Source organism: Andrena cerasifolii, chromosome 4, assembly GCF_050908995.1.
Source record: "Andrena cerasifolii isolate SP2316 chromosome 4, iyAndCera1_principal, whole genome shotgun sequence".
In the NCBI taxonomy this organism is placed as follows: Eukaryota; Metazoa; Arthropoda; class Insecta; order Hymenoptera; family Andrenidae; genus Andrena; species Andrena cerasifolii.
In genome coordinates this window covers 7,694,385-7,714,103 of record NC_135121.1, presented here as the reverse complement: position 1 = coordinate 7,714,103, position 19,719 = coordinate 7,694,385, and the positions used below count along the sequence as shown (strand labels likewise).

The 19,719-nt window shown below is 46.4% G+C and overlaps 1 protein-coding gene across 6 annotated transcripts in view; it reads right to left on the bottom strand.

Moving 5' to 3' along the window:
* Window positions 1-5,694: 5,694 nt before the first annotated feature.
* Window positions 5,695-19,719, bottom strand: part of So (SIX homeobox 1 protein sine oculis) — a 49,408-nt gene continuing 35,383 nt past the window's right edge. For 5 of the 6 annotated variants that reach the window (XM_076811507.1, XM_076811506.1, XM_076811511.1 and 2 more), the window contains exons 4-6: window positions 12,271-12,745; window positions 11,633-11,707; window positions 5,695-11,433 (exon numbers count right to left, since the gene is read on the bottom strand). In XM_076811507.1, coding sequence (XP_076667622.1) covers window positions 11,149-11,433; window positions 11,633-11,707; window positions 12,271-12,745 — 835 coding nt within the window. In that variant the 3' untranslated portion in view covers window positions 5,695-11,148. The remainder of the gene's footprint in view (window positions 11,434-11,632; window positions 11,708-12,270; window positions 12,746-19,719) is intronic. The other variant, XM_076811508.1, reaches the window with a different exon arrangement.

The window sequence follows — 19,719 nt, the reverse complement described above, 5'->3', positions numbered from 1 at the left end:
GAGCCGTTGACTTGTAAAAAAATCCACGAAATGCACACATTTTCCGAGGGTTCAAACGGGCATACCCCCCTTAAGCGATCCGACAAACAGCGAGGCAGAATGGTAAAAGCGCCCCAGTCGAAATGCAAATCTAGATACCACCGCGGCGCGAGCAAACGGACAGCCAGCACTTCGTAGCGCGAAACCTGCCCACCTACGATTTTCCAGAAAGATCCGCCCGATTGTCCCCGTAAGATTCTATGAAGTCCAGGAGGGGGTCGCGATTTATCTCGTGGACGAGGTCCCCCAGGCACCGGCTCGCCTCTCGCGGTAAAACGTCGGGGACGGAATTTAAATTTCACAAATTAGTCCGTCCATTACACCCTCGGTTTAATCGGGTCGGCTGATCTCGAAGACGTCCTTCCTCCCCCTCCTCTTCCATTCGTCCCACCACGGGCCAGTCCCCCCTAGTGGCCCTTTTCCACCGCGTTGCTCCTCCGCCCGCCGGCCGGTCGGTCCACACGAGGAGGACGCGGTTCCTGGAAAGCGTGGGTGCCCTCTTCCAGGCAGACAGGATCAGGATCTGGGCCCCCACAAATCATAACGCGGGTGCACAGCAGATCCTCCGCGGAGATCCTGGCCTCTTCCCTCTCCCTCCCGCTTTCTCTGGGCCCCACCGTGTCGATCCTCTTCCTCTCTTCGCTCCCGAAACCGCTCCGTCTATTCCAGATTCTCGGAGTCCTGCGTCCCTTCGATGCAGGCTAAAGGTCTGGGTTAGGACCTCGCGGCCTTGCCGGCGACCTGCCTCCCGCATCCTTGCAGTTTTGCAATCTCAGCTGTTTTGGGCAGATACTGGGAGGGTTGATTTGAGACAGCAGAAGGTTAGAGTTGCTGCAGAGTGCGATTCAAATGCTATAACCTTTTAACTTCTTGATCATCCCTTGCGTATAAAAACACAGAAGAATGGCACCTCTTTTTACGAATCAACATCGGCGTTCCCTTGTCGATGGATCAAAAGTAAGCCTTCCATCTGATACAAAGGAAAGCACGGGTAACGCCGAAGAAATGTATCACCGAATCTCTAAGTACAATGATCGATCACGAAGAGAACGCGGAGCACAGTTTATCCTCCAGTTCGGAGCTTATAATTGACCTGTCCAAGATCACACACCAGTGCCCAGATCTATGCCCCTGCGTTTACCTATAGATCCAGCAGTCACGATTCTAGATCTTCCACGAGGGGGGGAAGGGGCAGCGGCAGAAGGTATACGCGGCCGGCTATCGAGCGCCGGTGGAAGAGAAACAGAAAGAGGGATCGCGTATAGGCGGAGGGAAGGCTCTCCTCGTGGCCGTTTCTAATGGGCAAGGATTTCCTTACACACAAAAGCCAGTGAAGAGAGTGACTGATCGTCGCGGGCACCGCGAATAAATTACGTGGCAGCCTATGCGGCTGCATAAATTAATTTCAGCCGGTCTGCCCATAAATATTCCCCCCTTCGAAATCACTCTCCCCACCACGGCCGCGCTGGTCTAAGCGTAGAGCAACGCTTTAACCCCCGTCCCGGGTGTCGTAATTTACGCCGATGCCCTGGTAAATAGCCGTTCCTTCACCTACGCCCTCTCCGTCGTCGACCAGCCAGCAGAAATATCAGACAAATCGATCGACTCGCTTTAAATCGCCACCTGGAACCACTGACCCCCTAGCTCCCTTATCATTTACGTTTACTCTACGGCCATTTCCCACTGCTTCCTCCTGCATATTAATCCCTTCAACGCTCAGGAGTGGTTTCTGCAGGATGTTCGAAACGATCGTTACCGTCCTCGATTACCTATCCTTCTTTCAATTCATAATACTCCGTGTCTCAGAATATCTAACAGAGCTAGTATGCATGTCTCCGACGTGCCCCGAGGAATCGTACCCTTCATCCCCAGATTCCTCGAATATACGCACCAGGTGTTACTACCTCGCGCATAACAGATTCCCCGGTATAAAATATTACTCCCAATTATCGTTACAAAGCCCCGTCTAAAATCTCCAATCGTCTGACAAACTTCTAATTTATAATACGATTACCCTGTCGCCGGTATTGATACGATTACCGCGGCGGCATCCACCGGAATCTATTATTTCCGCCGCGCTCGATAATCGATCGCGGTCGCGAGCGTCCCCGCCGCCGGGGGGATGCAACTTTGACGAGGCATCGACGTCGGGCGAGGCATCATTAATTTCCGCGTAACGATTCGCAGGGTGGCGCAACGTGGCGTCCATTGTCGGCCGGACAGATGCAGCCGATGGGGGCCCGTTGCCGCACTGCAATCCACCTTGGCCGTTCGCGCTTCAATGCCCCGTCATTATCGGCGCGTAATGACTGCATTGTAACGCACGTCAAACTTATTATCCGGCTTGTTCGGCAACGGGAGGGCCCCCGTTGCCCCGCAAAACGGTCGTCCTCCAATTTTCCAAGTGTCTTCGCGATTTTCTGCCGCCCCGCTGCACCTGCCTCCCCCTGGGCGCGCGTTACAGGCCGGGCCCCGTGCGAAACTTTAAATACAGTCGTCCGCGGAGAGGAAACGAGGAGGGACAACCCAAGGGAAAACTGTGTCGGGGTAATTCTGCTCGACAGCTGTGTATCGCTTGTAACGTATCTGCTCTGCGATGGAGCGTCTTCAAAGTCGGCAGTTTGATTAGTTTTATGACGAGTGTTTTCTTTGGGAGATAGCGCGCTGGCGTGGAGGCCTTGCGAGTTGCTGTTGGGTTCCTTGGAATTAAGGGGTGAAGGGAGGAAGGCTCTTGGAGAATGTGGAATGTAGACGTGGTTGTAGATTCGTGTGATTCATCTTTGATAGCAAGTCCAGCAGAAGCGTTGAAGTTCATACACGATGTCGAAAGGTGTTCCTATTCTTGACAAGTGTATTTGGACGATGAAAAGCTGGGATCGGGGGGGGACCAGGGACCGTTTTCCTTTCTCTGTTGACGCGTTGAGCTAACAAGTAGCCATTGTGAGCCCCGTGTCAAGATGCTACTTGACGGTGTACCCCTGAACGGACCCTCTTCACAGTCGGTTTCGCTCCTTTATGCGGCCCTCGAGACTCCGTGCCTATATAGACCAGTGATACTCACTGTACGAACAGTTCACTTCTCCAAATTGCTGTACTCATTCTGAACAGGCTTACAACTCGATGTCGACATTCTGCTGACCGCAACTGAACGGTAAGGGGACAAAACGAGCAATGTCCATTTTTCGTGATTTTGCGATTTATAGCAGACTTTGTTGTTGGCGACTGGGACTACAGAACTGTCGAATCACCACTCTACACAGGGAAGCTGTTTTGTGAGATGTTTTTCCCCTTACCCTTTGACTGTTCTAATTGAATAAAGTAGCAACTGAACGGCTTGAACAACGCGGAAGAGAAAAGTTGTTTATGTCCCATTCACACAATTGTCACTAAATTTTTCAGTGACAATTTTTATGTAGCTGCTCTGATAAATTACCTTCCTCGGCATGATACTTGTTGCAAGCGAATTTCGCGGAGAATCATTATGCGGGATGCTGAACATTGTGTATAGGGTATTTTGCTGGAAGTACCACTGGCAGATCCTACGTAAAAAAGAGCATCGAAAGGCCGCGTGTATTTCGACACTACCACAGAGGTGATGGTACACAGTGCAAGAGGCACGGTGGTATATACCTCTGTGGGGTCCAGGCTTAACTTTACGATCTCTTGAAATCCCCTCGGGGCTTATGGTCCCACTACGAGCCTAATAGAACCGAAATTATAACAGGCCGATGAGCATGCGTCGACTGCTCTTATTCCGCCCGGCTGATGGATCGTGGAAAAGATCGAGCCGAGGAGGGATCGGAATCGTGAACACAGTGGAGTCGTTCGACGGCCCAGGGAGCCGATTAAAGGATCTTTGGATACTTTTTAGGATCCACTAAATCCCAAAAGCCAAACACGATCCAGGAGGAAGGTATAAAGAGCCGTGCAGATCTTCCTCTTAAAAATAGGTCAACATTTGTCTATTAGGAAATCACAAAGAAGCACAGTGTTGCCTACAATTTTCCCAATATTATAGAAGATAGTAATGGAATTAAAACTAGACGAGTAATTAGTTGTAATGAAATCAATTTGTACTCCAGAAGGGGGGAGGAAACATAGGGGAACTTTCTGTTAAAATCATCTGCCAGTAGTGAAATAAAAGCACAGACTCCACATCTTTCGATATTAAAACAGAAGCAAAATACCCCATCTTAGGAGCACTACTCAAGACTTACTCCACTTGCACTTACTCCAATATTCGGTAGTTTCCAAAAGCCCCCGTCGATCTCCGATGAAAAGCCTCTTTGAGCAGTCTTTGAAAAAAAAAGGAAACCTATTCTTCACCCTGAAAATCAACTCCACCCCATCCCCCTTTGTTACTGTTTATACGCTGTTAATTTGAAGAGGCTCAGGGAGCGTGACGATCGACGGATAGGAGGAACAAGAAGACGTTGCGCTCGGGCACAAAGAGATCGGGTCACGTGGAAGAGCCAGATGCTCTTCCTCAGGATCGTCCAGCGCTCTATGGATAGACAAGGGGCCCATGTTACGCGCCCAAACCGGCAAATATCGACACAAAGGGCGGGCCGACCTTATCTGTCATCGACGATCGCTGATAGAGAGCTAATAGAACTGGACCGATGCTCGTTTTCAAATAATTACTCGCCGCGTATCGCTCGACGATCTTTCTGAGCTGCTGCAGGTAGTTTCGTCAACGGTGCCCCTTTCCCCTCCCACAAGGAAGCCGATTTTCTCAAAACCTCCACGGTTTGTTTAAATAAAATCATGGGAAATTAGCTTCAATTATCTCGTGAGCGTTAGGTTAACCAGTAGACTACTTGAAACTCTTTTCTTACCCACTCATGGATTCACTTCTTTAGAAACTCTTCTGATTCTGAAAGGGATACAGAGAATTTAAATACACTTCGAAGCATAGGCGAAGTGGAGACTCTACCAGGGTTAACACTCATTTTAGTGGAGCAGGTGTTTTGAAAAAAGGGGCCCTTAACTCTTCAACGTCGGATAGCTTGAACATTTTGTCCCATAATTTCATTCGTATACCCCTCGTGATAACCTTTCAAATTAGTCTCCCATTTTGTTATATAAAATTCCCGCCTTTTCCAACAAGTGAGTCCTGTAGTTTGATATTTAGAATAAGTCCAAATGCACCCTGCATTCGCTGTACAAGGGTTAAGCGATGCAGAGCCAGACCTTGCTCGGTTTTTTTTTCAAAGTAAACATTCGGAGACTCTTGGACAATGCATTCGATCCTTTTCAGAAAATATCCTCGTGAAAACGCGCCGACGCTACTCAAACTGTCAAAGATTCTGGGTACAGCTTCTTCCTTGTGATCCTAGGGCTGGCTAATTTGTAAAATTCTGTCTGATGTCACATGTACGTGACATCGCCTTCTCTCAGAACCACTATCACTAATTCTATATTCTTCTGTGACTTTTAAGTAGAACGTGAAAAGCTGCCAATCTTAGTCCCTTGTAGATATGATTTCCGGAAAAGATATCCTTTGTAGAATGAATGCAGGGATTGGCCAATGTGAGCGTTAACGTTCTTCTAAATGAAATTCTTTTTTCCGAGGCGTACTGATGGAATATGAGTCTTCTCGCCGCGAAGGATCCACGGTGTGCGGGATAACGTGTGTAAGGATGCACGCACGTCAACGTATATAATAGTTTCCTTTTATTACTTTAAATAACATCAACTTTACTCGATTACAGTTCGATCGTACATCGGTGATCTTCTTACTTGTCTATCATGCCTCCCATTTCGTTTCGCCGCCATTCACACTCATACGCGATAATACCATTCATTCTCTCCCTCGCTCTCGCTCCCTTTCTCTCTGTATCTGCTTCTCTTAGCAATCTCTCCTTAGTTAGTTGTGCAACGTTAGGCTCCTCCGCTAAGATACACGAATTAGAAGAAGCTGGGAAGAACTCTGCGGGTTATTTAGTCGATCGTCCCTCGTGTCGCGGAGCATTTTTCTGTGTTCTGACGTGTGTCCCTATTCGTGTACGTACGTTTCCTCGATTTAATAACTCATTTCATCTCGCGCGGCCTCCCGCGTCCCTGATGCTCTCTCCTTTAACTGGAAGCTGGTTATTGTGACTGGACAATTTGTGCTAAACGATTCGTGATGTTTCATTGCGATTGACCATCGAATGGTCGTTTCATTAAATATTTGGAACGCCGAATTTCGGATTCGAATGGACAGAGAAGCTTTATATTGTGCTGCGGTTTATTTGTACGCCGTCCTTGCTCTACCGTCGACGTGCTCCCTCAACATGATTCGTAACTGTGATAAAAGCTACACTGCTGATTAGAAGTCTGGGTACCACATTTGGGTCTACATTTAGCAGAGTCTAGTAGAGTTTTATATAAAAACACGATTACGTATCGAAGTGCATTCGGACGAAATAAAAAACAGAATATAAACAAAACGGTGATCGATCTTTCGTAAAACTTGATTACATAGAACGAGAATAAGGTCTCTAAAACTGTGTGCATAGTTCGCGATAAAAGTTTGCCCCGGACTTAAACTGCTTGGCATGATTCTACCCCCCTTTACGGGGTAGGTTCGCGTAATCTTTAAGATTGGTATCGATCGATAAAGAAAAGAAAATACAGCGCGGATCTAAAATTTGATAAAAATTATCAAAGAAGAGAAATATCCTCGAGGCTCGCCCCAAACCATGTTCGAGTGCAGCTTTCGTGAATGTGTCGCAAACGTGCAGGCCTGGTAACAAAGTGTACGTGTATAATGTGGCGTACGAAGCTTAGATTGTGCGTGAATCGAAACGTATTGACCCGTGGTCGTCGATGGATTATAAAAATCACGAACGAAATACCGAAAAGAAACGCTGCGCGACAGTTTAATAATATCTGCCTACCGTGCATAAACAACGAAACACGAAACATATATGCCTGATCTTTTCACCAATGCAATAATAGTGCAACACTGGGCCTGTACTTAGAACTGCCTCTTCGCGCCAAGCCTATGGGGGCGGCGGTGAACAAGATTGGAGGTTGCGGCGATCTAGTATCGAAGCATTACCACCAGCTGGCTTGCAATCAGACACTTATCGCCTCGAAAACAATTTAAAATGAAATATAGCATGTAATATCGATTAAAAACGTAAATAGGCTCCTCAAGAAATCCCCTGGATTGTAGAAACGATTTAAAAGATCCGCGTCTCGATTACGAATTCCCCCCAGAAGCTTGAGCAGTGTGTGCCAACTACAGGGCCCAGGATTGATTAGAGATAGATGAATAAAAACTGAGGAAAAGAGAAGAATATTCCTGAAAATGGCTTGCTCAGCCAGTCACGGTTTTCTCGTCTGTCGGTTGGCGCGAGAGTTCGGTGCTGCTAAGAGTCGAGGATGTAAAATTCTACAGAAAACCGCCTCGCTCGGTCCTCTCTCGTTATACGTTATAGTTTCCTCTTCTTACTCCTTTCCCCCTCTCCCACTTTCTTACCCTGTTTCGTCCCGAGGACTCTTTCTAAAGGGAAATCCTTTTTTCTCCCTCTTCAGCATCCTAGATAAGAATCTTACAAGGCAATGTCGCAGCCAACGAAATACATATCCCTGGGCATCCGCGCGCGAGAGATGCCCCTCGAATAGAGAGCCGATAGCTCTTCTCTCCCCTGAGTCACGGCCACCTCTCGCGTGACACGCCGCGCCGTCTCTTCTTCCCTTCTCGTCCCCCTTTCTCTCAGTCTCAATCGTCCCTCCGCGTTTGCTCGCTCCTCACATTTTCCTCTGTCACCCTTTCGCATTTTCACGCTCTCCCGTTCTCACTGCTATGTACAGACTGCGAACTGCGACTAAATGATAACTTACAGGGCTAACTTAAGCTACGATCGGTGTTTACCTTATACAGAGGCGCGCGAGATTGCTTCGAACCGTGGCTCGCGTCTCCGCGCCGGCTATTCGTGGCGATGCGATAGCCGATTTCCTAGCGTTTCTGTATGCTCGCTGATCAAGAATTCGCAATGGGAATCGCGGTGGCCATTATGGTTCAGGGGTGAAAGCCTCATTTTCAGGTTTTACTATATAACTCGAAGTAGTTGCTCGATATCTCGAGGGATGCTCTTCTTTTACTATAGTTGAGTACTTAGTGAATAGTGGGCTACCGGCCAGATGTGAAAAATTTTCCTTGGATTATTTTACAATCTTTCATACATTGTTTAGAGTATAATAAATAGTAAAGCTTGCTTCTTATTCAAGTAACCAGGCTGAAGATAATTCACAAAGCTTCGATTCTGAATAAACTAAAGCTCAGCAACGAAAGGAATTACAATATTCACCGTCTCCCTGGTGTAAATTGTCCTAGAGCAGTGTGACCTAGTACGTGGAATAACTGCACAATTACTGCTAATGAGCATGCACACTCTTACTCGATGCTGCAACACTGGCCAGCCACATTCAGCTCATAGCAACTATAGCTTCCACTTAAGAGAAATCAAAGAAACAGCGTCCACTTCGTATAACAATATCGGCCACTAATTTCCGTCCCCCCGAAACCGCTTCGAACAATTCACCGATCAATGATTGTCACCGACCAGACAACTCCCTCAACTATTCTCAGCGGTGTATTTCATTCACATCCCAGACGCAGCCTCTGACCACTCGGAGCGGTATAATTCATGATTCACCAGTACCGGCAGACAGCCACCGTGTTCACGGAAGGTGTTGCTGATTCTATTTGCGATGGAAAGATTGGCACCCGGCAATTGGTTGGCAGGAAACAGCTGCTCCGCCTACTAACGTCGCTTTGCTCAAGCTAATTTGCATACCATTCAGAATCTACGCGTTTCTTCCTATCCACCAACACTTGCCAACCGATTAAGACTATTTTCCGCCGTTCCTTTAGCTGTTACCGAAGGTGCCGCTCCAAGTGGTATCCTCTGGGCTCCGTTTACCGAGCCAGCCGAGGCCACGTGCGAATTCTTGGACAGCCCGAGCACAGGTACGGCGAAAGATCGCGAATTGACAGAGACGCGACCTCTCGGAACGGGACCGTTCAAGGGTGATAAATAAAGATCGTTTCACGAACGATATAGCGTGTCGGGGGTAGGGGGATGCTAGTAAATCGCGATCCGCGAGCTAGATTCGAAAGCGCCTCGACACGCTCGCCTAATACAAACGAGATTAACTTAATCATCTCTCGAATGCATGTGTCTCTTGTGTGTGTGTGTGTGTGTGTGTCTGTGTGTGTATGTGTTACGTGTGTGTGTGTATTATCTACATATGTACACAGGACAAACACAGAAGCGTACGGTGTAAGAAGATTGTGTGTGAAGAGCGTGTGTGGTTCGTTATAGCGACGTTAATTAATTAGCGGGTGGCTCAGGAACCGTACACGCCTCAGGGATCGGCGCCTATTTTCTCTGCTTTTCAGCTGGCTTTTAGGCAGCCTTGCTTTCACACCCAGAGGATGCGATGGGTGAACCATCAACGTCGGTCGTGTTACTTCTTGCGCCTATTCGTCGCGGTTCTTCTGTTTTGGTTCCCTTGCTGTTTGGGGGAGTCTGTCGCTTGTAAAGGGAATGAATTAGAGGTACTGGAATTGAGGGTGTCCAGTTTGAGAATAATTCCATGAATTGGACCAAAGATTTGAATATTTGAAGGAAAAATATAGTTTCTCTCTACTATGGAAGTTCTGCTCTACTCTAAGTGTCCTTAAAGGAAATAGAATTTGGAGCCAAACTACCAGGGACACACAGAACACGCGAGAGTGAATAAAAAAGGGGTCGTAAAATCATTAGTCAATCTACCGCACTGTTCTTTAAAATACAAATACAAATACGTCGAAAAGGTGTGGGATTTTTTTAAGTAGATACCACATCTTTTCGACCACTGCTGTAAAAGACACTTCCAACTACATTTAGCACAAAACAAATGAGTTTCAAACCCATTTCGTGGGTACCGTGGGTCCCTAGGATTCTCTATCAATTTCTTGCAGTCACTTTGACCAACTGACTCTCCAATTACTTCACCCCAGAATATAGTACTGCCGCTTCAGTGGCCAGATCTTTCCAAGATTCTTCTACAATTTCGCTTTGTCCTCCTCCCAAAACTTTCATCCGAATGACCGTCATCGATGTTCCCTAGTTACCCCACCGCCTCTCCCGGCAACTTCTCAAAGGCCCTGCGTGTAACCAGAAAAGAGACTGCCCAGAGAGATTGATACCGTAACACGACGTTCGCGGAGGTTCGCAGAGGCGATGCCAGCCACGCTGAGGCTTGTACGGGGTCTGAGCCGACTACTGGTAACCGTAAATAACGTATGCGCTCCCTCTTTGCTCCTGGTACCATCGGTACCAGGCGTTACGCTACGAGATTAGAAGGAGTGATGGGGGAGGGGGTGGTTGGGTATGGATCCGCGAAAAATAGACACGGGCCCGTTGGAACCGTGTTTCTGGAAGTGTACGAGCTCTGCCTTGTCGCCGCGTAACGCGCTACGCGAAAAGAAAAATGCTAAACATGTCTTTTGCTATTTCACCCGGAAGCGTCTCCCTGCTGCCTCGATTCTCCCCCAGTTGCGCGCGAACCACTGCGCCACCGGGCCCCCCAAAGACGGCCGCAACTGTACGCGCGATTGCGAGACGATCTCAACGATCTGCGCCCCCGAATCCTACCGAGGCAGAACACACTTCGATCGAGATTACGCCGACGTCCCACTTTCAACGCCCCGCAAACGTCCCCGCTGCGATCTTCTACGTTCGAAAATCCAGGGAGATCGAACGGCAGCGTACGAACGTAATGCCGTTCGTCTGTATACGCGCGGCAATATCGACAGGATGCCGCGAGAATCGCGACGCGGTCTTACTCGAGTGTTCTAGGATCCATCGATCGGGGGGATAGGGATCTGCGAGCTAACGTTCTCTACAAGAAAACTTCTCTCTAAATTTACCTACATCCTCCGAGCAGGAAAGGTGTTGGGGGGTCGGTGTCCGGGGTGCGCGCGCGGTAGTCGAACGTCTCTCGAGCGGCCTCGACAGCGTTCCACGGACCCGAGGTTCGCGCGCGCATCCCAATACGAGCCGAGACGAGCGCCTCCGATTATGTCTTCTCTTGGCTCCTCTTGCCCTGGCTGCCCGGGGCCCAGGGTCACAACGAGTGGTAGTCGCCCAGCACTAGGCCGCTGTGATAACTGCCGTGGGACGTGGACATGCCCATCGAGCCCATGCCCTGGTACGCGCCCATGCCCATGCCGTTCATCGACATGCTGTTCATCGTGTTCACGCCCTGCATCGTGTTCGGGAGCATCGTCGACGGGCCCATCGGGCTCAGTCCGCCCATGGATGGCGCTATAGCACCCATCTGCATCGACGTGGCCGTGTGCGGGAGGGACTTCTGCAGGTCCGCCGAGGTCGGCGTGCCGATCAGATAGTCCTGCAGCAGAAAACAACAAGCGGACTTTGAATGCAGGAAGCGCTCCACCCTGGTGAAAACGACGGAAGACAGGGGTTGGTGTCCATGCTTCGTGGGACTCGGATAAACGTTCGTTTCAGAGAGTCGTGGATAGGGTCAGGATTGGAGACTGATCGGAGAATGGATTAGGAAGTGACGACGGCTGGTTCCTCGGTCGTACCTGACGGATTCGTAGCAGTGTACCACAGACCGTATCTTCGGGTTGGCGAAATTTAAATTCAGTTTCCTCCATGTGCTGTAAATTGTGAAAACGTGAAAACTTCTCTGTAGACACTAGATTCAGCTTCCTCCACTTGCTAGTGTCTACAGAGAAGTTTTCACGTTAATTCCGGGGCTTGTGCTTGCGTGGTTTGTTTTTTTCGAGTGTGTGTACTGTGTATTCTTCCTACGGAGATAGAAATGGTCGACGGGGTACTAGCTGATGGATAAGGGGAAAGTCGATCTTCCATATAAGCCGCTCATAGGCTTAATCCCTTTTCGTGAGAAAATGGTCCCTATATCAATCTTTCTATTCTATCGCCGAGCAAAATAAGCATGCATAGAGGAAAGTTTCATTAAGTCTACAAGTTGTCTCTTAACGACCCACTTAGGTGCAACTTTTACTATCACTTCCGTGCTTCTACTTGCTACCAAATCCCCATTTGGCCTCAAGCGTCTGAAGCCCATTCCCACGTATAGATAGAAGACCTCCCCGGATGCCAAAAAATTGAAGCTCAGAGTTGGTATACCAGAGTCAGAATCCCTCCACCAGAAACCACACCCCCTCCCCCTCCCTGATTATTTGACGGTTCACTATACCTGTGGACTATAGTACTGCATATAGTCTAACTGGCTCTTCTGCTGGGCGCAGCTGGGTGGTGGCGGCGGCAGGGTTGCCGTGGGATGTACCAAGCCGTGAGTACCGTGAGCACCGACCTGGAGATGATGCTGCAGCTGATGATGAACGTTCCGTTTGTCGTCGCCGCTCTCGCTGCCTGTGTCGTGGTGCTGCATGTGGTGCGTCGGCGTGTGGGGATGGCTCAAGGTGGAGCCGTGACCCTGGTGGTACGAGTGAGGGCTGGAGACGGAGACTGGGGGCGGTAGCTGGTACATGCTCGACGTCTGCTGATGCTCCACCATCTGCTGTTGTTGTTGCTGCTGCTGCTGTTGGACCGCGCACGAGGAGGGCTGGGTGGGCTGTTGCTGACCGACTGCTTGCCTCTTCGCCTCGTCGCCGCTCTCGCTGCTGGAATCGCCTAACCTTCCGCCGTGGGTCTTGTCCTCCCTCTGGCCACTGTAACAGAGAATTGGTAACTGGTCAGTAAAATAGTGGAAATGAAGGGGTAGGTTTCCTACAACGTGTTTCCATAGAAGCCTCGCATCCCCAAGATCCCTCTTTTCCTCCCTAAATAGAGTGCTGCATTCTGTTTAAGCTTACAGAGCACTGAAAAGCTAGGATAATCCAGCAGCGAGCGGAAGACGCAATAGCAGAGGATCCTTACGATAACACTGCCCAACAGCCATTTTGGTCTGTAAGATTCAATAGCCGTTGCTTATAGATTTTTGTGCGCTGAAAACGAATCCGCAAACCGTTTGTCGCCAACACTCTCAGTTTTTGAGAAATTCGATTTTGAAAAAAAACTGCAAATTTTCAAGTTTGAATATCTTTTGTGTCGAGACATTAATAGTTACTCGGTTGCTTGTTGCGTGAAATTATTCTATGAACCCTCCCGAATACAGCGATATAAGTTATTGGTGCATTATGAACATTTAAGTATGTTTAAACAACGATCAAAGGGAAAAGAACACCCGAAATGCACCCACTTTTGCAGACATCTTTAAATTTATTTCCAGAACTAAGGGTATCTTTATTCCAAACACTACGGATGAATAAATTTATTTGAAGTGAATTTATTCGACGGCGAAAGATAATTTTTTTATATGAAGAACGTTTATTCGAACCGTCGAATAAGGTTTTCATCTTTATCCGTAGTTTATTCGACTTTTATTCGAAGGCTTCGAACAACTTTCGGCAGCGTGTTTATCCGAATCGGCGCGATCTCTCTTCGAGCCGAGGACTTGGGCTGCTCGACTCGAAAGGCATACAGTGTTGCTTGCAGTGGATTATGTATTAATAAAATGTAAAACGTAACGTTTTCAGTAACATACTGCTGAGATTTTTCAGATTTAAATGAGATCAAACACGGTATAAATCGGGTTATTTCTAGAACTGCACTAGATAATTAAATATAAATGAAACATTTCTAATCTAATAATGCTAAAAAATATATAAAAAAAAATTATGCTAAACGATTTTAATAAAAATGCACTAAAAACTAAATTAAAATGCAGTAAAGACTAAAAAATAATTCTTTTCTTGTACTACAATTTCTTTCCAATTCGAACGTTACGAATCATTTCTCGATATAAATTGTGTATTTACGACGGGAATCGCGATGCGATTTCTCGAAAACTGAGGGTGATAGCGATAAACGCTTTGCGGATTCGTTTTCAGCGCCCAAAAATCTATAAGAAACGGCTATTGAATATACAGAACAGAAAGAAAGTTCAATTTTGTTGGACAGTGCAATCATCCCCGCGTTTCACGTTCCCCGATAATCCTAGTCGTGGCCCTCGTTACAGTTAACGATGCCCGGTGGCCAACCACGTCGCAGTCCTATTCCAATTAATATCCCAAGCGGATCTTAGCAGAGCTGACTCGCGCTCTCGCGATTCCCTGTGCGCAACTCCCCGGTCGCCTTCCAGCGAGCTCCTACTAATATAATTACGGAACGAAACACCCTCGCGGCTGCGGATAGTCGTCGTCCAGGTGATCCGCAGTGACTCGAAGCGGAAGAGGATAGGGGGCACGGAATAATATCGGCTAAGATAATGCCCGCGGCGATGCGTAAACTACCGAGAACAGTGCTGCCCTTCCCCCTGCTGCCTGTGAATTAAGGGTGGCCGGGGCCCGCGAGGGGGAGGGGGCGTGTAAAAACGACGGAAGAATAGGAATATAAAGCGAATCGCGTGGAGCAGCAGAGACAGAGGGACGCCCTCGACGTCTCGTAAACTCGATTTAGCGGGCTGGACCTCCTCGAAGCAAGAAGCACGTGGGACCAGAAGAGGAGGCTCTGGTCCTCAACTCTCGCCTGGGCCCCCTCTCTCCCCCTCTCCTCCTCTCTGTTCCACCTTCCTCCACGATCTCCGCGTGTCCAGGTACGAGCAATCGTTAAGCGCTTGTTTTACAAGTCGTTTAGACGTGCCCGCCGCGATACGACACTGCAAGTGCTACGACACTTGTCTACGGGGTGTTTTCGAGAACCGGTCCCCGATTCGTTCGACCTGCAGGGCTACCGAGCTGATAACAGGGGCCAGAAGTGGCGGGCAGCGCTGCTACTTCGACAGATACCGTGGTCGGAAAAGGCGCAGAGTATTGAAGGCTCGCGTGAACCTACGATTTTATCTTGTTTCGAGGTTGCAACCCCTTTCGACTTTTGCGCACTTGTGTCCGCTTTCTTTAATACGGGGATGCCGCAAATCACCACCCTTCGTTCCAATTTCCGCGGAGCCATAGGCGAGTCGTTCAGATTCGAGGAAAATGTCTAGGGTAAAGGACCCAATTACTACCACCTACCCAATTACTGTCATCCTAAGCTGTTTTATGTAAAATAACGAATAAATCTTGTGAAATGAAGGATGTATAAAAAAAATTAGCACATAACTGAAACTGTTATTTATACGATACAAAAAACAGTACTTAATTTTTTCTTCAATAATTTGAATAAAACGATGAAAAATTTTAAGCGCATATTAGAAGAGTGAAAACGATGACTTCTTTACTAGCGAAAGAGAAAACAAGGCGTTAAAAAAATGCTGTAATTGTAATATTTAAGCTATTAACATAAAAAAAATATTATGTTCTAAATAATATAAGCATCGTAGAAAGTAATAAAGATTTAAATTCAACGATTCATTAAGTCTTTTTACGTATTGATTGGGTGACAGTGATTGGTACAAGCGTTTCAAGCATTTTCGTATTACTACCATGGCAATAACTACTCATGTGAATGCAGCATGTCGTAATTACTGATACCCAACGTTATGATTTTTAAAAAAATGAGAGTAAATGTGATAGCAGTATTAGGTTAGCTAGCAGTAAGTCGGGCGACAGTATTAGGTTGGCTGGCAGTAATTGGGGTGTCAGTATTAGGTTAGCTGGCAGTAATTGGGGTGTCAGAAATAGATCCCGAGATATATTTTTGAGATGATTTTATACATAAAAATCGAAGTTTTAAGGTTCAGTAAATTGTTTTCATAAAGTAAACATATTAAACAATAATAAATAACAAGGACAACATTATACATTTAGTCCATAACTACAAAACTACAAGATAATGTCAAGGTCAACGCTTAAAGTGTCAGTAATTGGGTCCTCTACCCTAGTATCGAAAGGTCCCACAGCATCTGCCTCTGTTTCTCTGAACTACACGTATCGCACAGCATACATTCTCCCGGCTCGGAATTCGGCCATCCACCCACCAAAATCGAAGGAAACCCCGCTCCACGATGGGAAGAAGGTGTTGCATCCCGGTGGAAGAGGAATCTCCCCGACACATCGTCAGGAAATTATCCGCGCCAGGATCGCGAGGTGGCCCCCGGAGGAGGATCTCCGGGGAAAATAGACGAGTCACTGGCGAGGGTGATCTTCCGAAAGGAGACTGGCCTTCGAGGCGGCGATAAATCCGTTCGGCAGGTGAAAATCTCGTCCCCACGTTGTTGGGGCCCGGTTGCAGGGGAGCCTGCCCGTTCTCTCGTCGAGGGACAAGAATTATTTCCACGAGACGCGACGGATCCCACACGTGGAACGACACACGTAGCTCACGAGGAGGCAACAAGGGACAAGGCGGGGGGAGGAGATCGGTCAAGGGGGGCGCGAAGGCTGGTCTCCACCGGTACTTTCTTCGCCACCCGTTGCATGGCTGGGTCTATAACCCCGAGACGAGGTGTCCCCAGGTATGCCTTATCCGAGGAGAGATCGCGCAGTAAATTTATCCGCGTTGCGCCGCGCGGCCACGAAGAACGGAATCTTTCGGGCATTATTATTTTCATTAGGATTTGTGACTCATCGAGCGTAGGAGACGTTTATTCGGTGGACGCGCTCGCCCTGGCACCTACCACGCTCGCTGCTCTGATCCGCACGTACCCCCGTGCCCCTTCCCCCTTTACTCCTGATAAGGGAGCAATTTGTTCTGTGAACGAACATGCGAATAAATTAGAGGGTGGATGTTGGAGGAATTATATCAGCGGCTTAATATTCATTGACGATTTCCAACGTGGAATATAATTGAATATGCCCCGTCTCACCCCACTTCCTGCTCTAATTGCAATGCAAATTCCCAACTCTAATTTCGTCACGCGGAGGAACATTAACACTAAAGGGTGGGCATTCGAAAAATACGAGCGGCGCATTCCTCCCCCGGCCGGAGCCACGGTGTAAATGTCCCCACTTACAGCGTAATTGACACTACACAAAATTACATTTTTTTTAAAAAAAGGCACAAAAATGTGCGCCAAGTATACGCGCGCGCGCAGACGAAGGAAAAAAAATGTCGTAAATTTATTAATGTGCTATATTTAGCTTTATAAAACTAATGATATGCAAAAATTGCGCCAATTATAACAACGGCTTTTTGTAAAAACAAGAAATGTATGAAATAATATTAAGCTGATATATTTTTATTTTATGCAAATAAATATTTCAATACCAATAAATATTTTATTCAAAATACTTGGCGCTGCGAAACCGAAAAAATGTTAATTGTCTTAGTATTAATAACTTAGAATAACTCCGTTACAATTCAAAATACATCAACATATACATATACATATTAGAAACGCAATATTTATGACATATATATTAAAAGATTAATGCAATTTATACATATTTATTCAGTTTAGCAACACCAATTCGGGGCGCAGCGCCAAGTATTTTGAATAAAATATTTATTGGCCTTGAAATATTTATTTGTATAAAATAAAAATATATCTGCTTAATATTATTTAATACATTTTTTGTTTTCGTAAATAGCCATTGTTATAATTGGCGCGATTTTTGTATATTATTAGTTTCGTAAAGCTAAATATAGCTATTAATAAATTTACGACAGTTTTATTCGTTCGTCTGCGTGTGCGCGTATACCTGGCGCACTTTTTGTGCCTTTTTTTGAAAAATGTAATTTTGTGGAGATTTCACACATTTTGTAGTGTTTATTAATGACCGGATAATTTTTTCACCTCCTCGGGGGTTATTATCTTTTTTTAAATATATTGTATTGTCATCCAAATCGAAGGGTTCTTGATAGCGGGTCGTGGCGTAATATACATAGACACTCTGTGTCTCGCGCTGCGCGTGTACTTGGCGCGAGATACTGCCGTGTCTCTTGATAACTCCACCAAAAGACTTCAATTAACCGAGGATGACCGTGGAAATTTGGTAGGAACCGGGGGAGACGAGAAGGTTGGAGATCCAGCGGCGGATAATTTTAACAGCTGTTATTCTTAATTATTTCCCCGTTCCAGGTACAGACGCGACGGCAACACAGCTCGGCGCAGCGACCGGGCAAAGTGGCCCCGAAAAACGTTGCCGGGGCCCGCGATTTTATGGCGTCAGCCGTCGCGCGCACGGCCCCGTCGCTTTAAACGGCACGGAGATAATGATCGAAGGCGCGGCTCGTTTTATTAATCGGCCAGTTCGTAAATAAGCTTCGCCTTCGGGATTCCGCAGGGACCCCGGGGCCCGCCTCGCGGCAAGATCGATTCGTTCGTTTTCCAGAAACGGGCAACGACGGACCATGGAGAACGGTTTCACGGCGGGACGGGACAGATTCTATCTGACGGCAAAACGAGAAACAACGGAGACGCGTCCTCGAGGTCGCATCCCGGCCGCAGGATCCTAACGGCGACGCAACCTTCGATCCGGCAAAACAGCGGGCCCGCGATTGCTGCCCGGTCTTAGGGGCGAGAAGAGATCAGGGGATGCGACGACGGGAGACTGCGGGGAAGGTATTGGACCCTTGTCAATCTCTGGGACACGATTGACTCTCAAAATGATTATCCAATTGTGTTATCAATTGTGTTACTGTCTTCTTGAGCAGATTAGGTTAAAGAAGCCTACTACGTGGAAGTGAGGTTCTGGTTCAGTAATAATCACTAAATGAGCCGTTTATTTTGAAAGTGGCGTAAGTCCATTTTCCAGAAAAATTGAGTCAGCTACCTTAATAGTTACATTTTTGCATTCTGAAGCAAATTGTTACTAATATATTTAAAATCATTAAAATTTTGTAAAACGAAAATATGCTGGTTAATGAAGTGATGAAAAAGTTTATTTTGAAAGTTCCTTAATCCCATATCCATTTGAAACTCTCACAATGGGATGTGAAAAATATTGTGCTTTCTGTTTAATTATCAAGGTAGCAATTTAATTATCAATGTGCAATGAATTTGTTATAAACAATTTAATCTCAAATTTCACTTTGGATCCACTTACGGATTCATACGGGTCTCCGGATATGCCCTTGTAATTTACAGCGATTTGTTAATAATTTGTTTATAACGAATTAATTGCATATTACAAAGCAAATGTCTGCGAGACATAAAGCAGTCGCAACTAAAACTACAGCAAACAGATAAAATTTTGGACGACAGACTTGGACGAAAAAAAACGAGACCAATCACAATCTAAAATATAAGGACTTAATGGATTTATTATATTATATACCACCTGCACACCATAATTATTTTAAATCACTCTCGCATACAAAAACTGGAGAAGACTGAATAATAATAAAACATTATTAATGTTAATGTAAAAATTACTTAAGGAAGAATAAAAGTTAAATATTTTTTTGATTTTATAACATAAAAGTGTATACATTTATTTTTATTTCAAGGGAAATTTACTTTTCCTATGGACTTGTGCTTTCTTAAGAATTGAAAGAGTCATTCCATTGATTTTGAAAGTGGCATAAGTCCATTCATAGCCATCAAACACATATTATTTCTTAAATAATGTTAATCATGCTAATTGGGATGATAAATTTCACACCCTTGAAAACCCCCAAAAATTATACTACTATGTTATCTGTTACCCATATTTTTAAATTTAATCCAACGCAAACCCTTCAATATCTCGATTCGAACATAAATGGACTTACGCCACTTTCAAAATAAACCGCTCAAACATAGACTTTATTGTCTCGAGGCCAC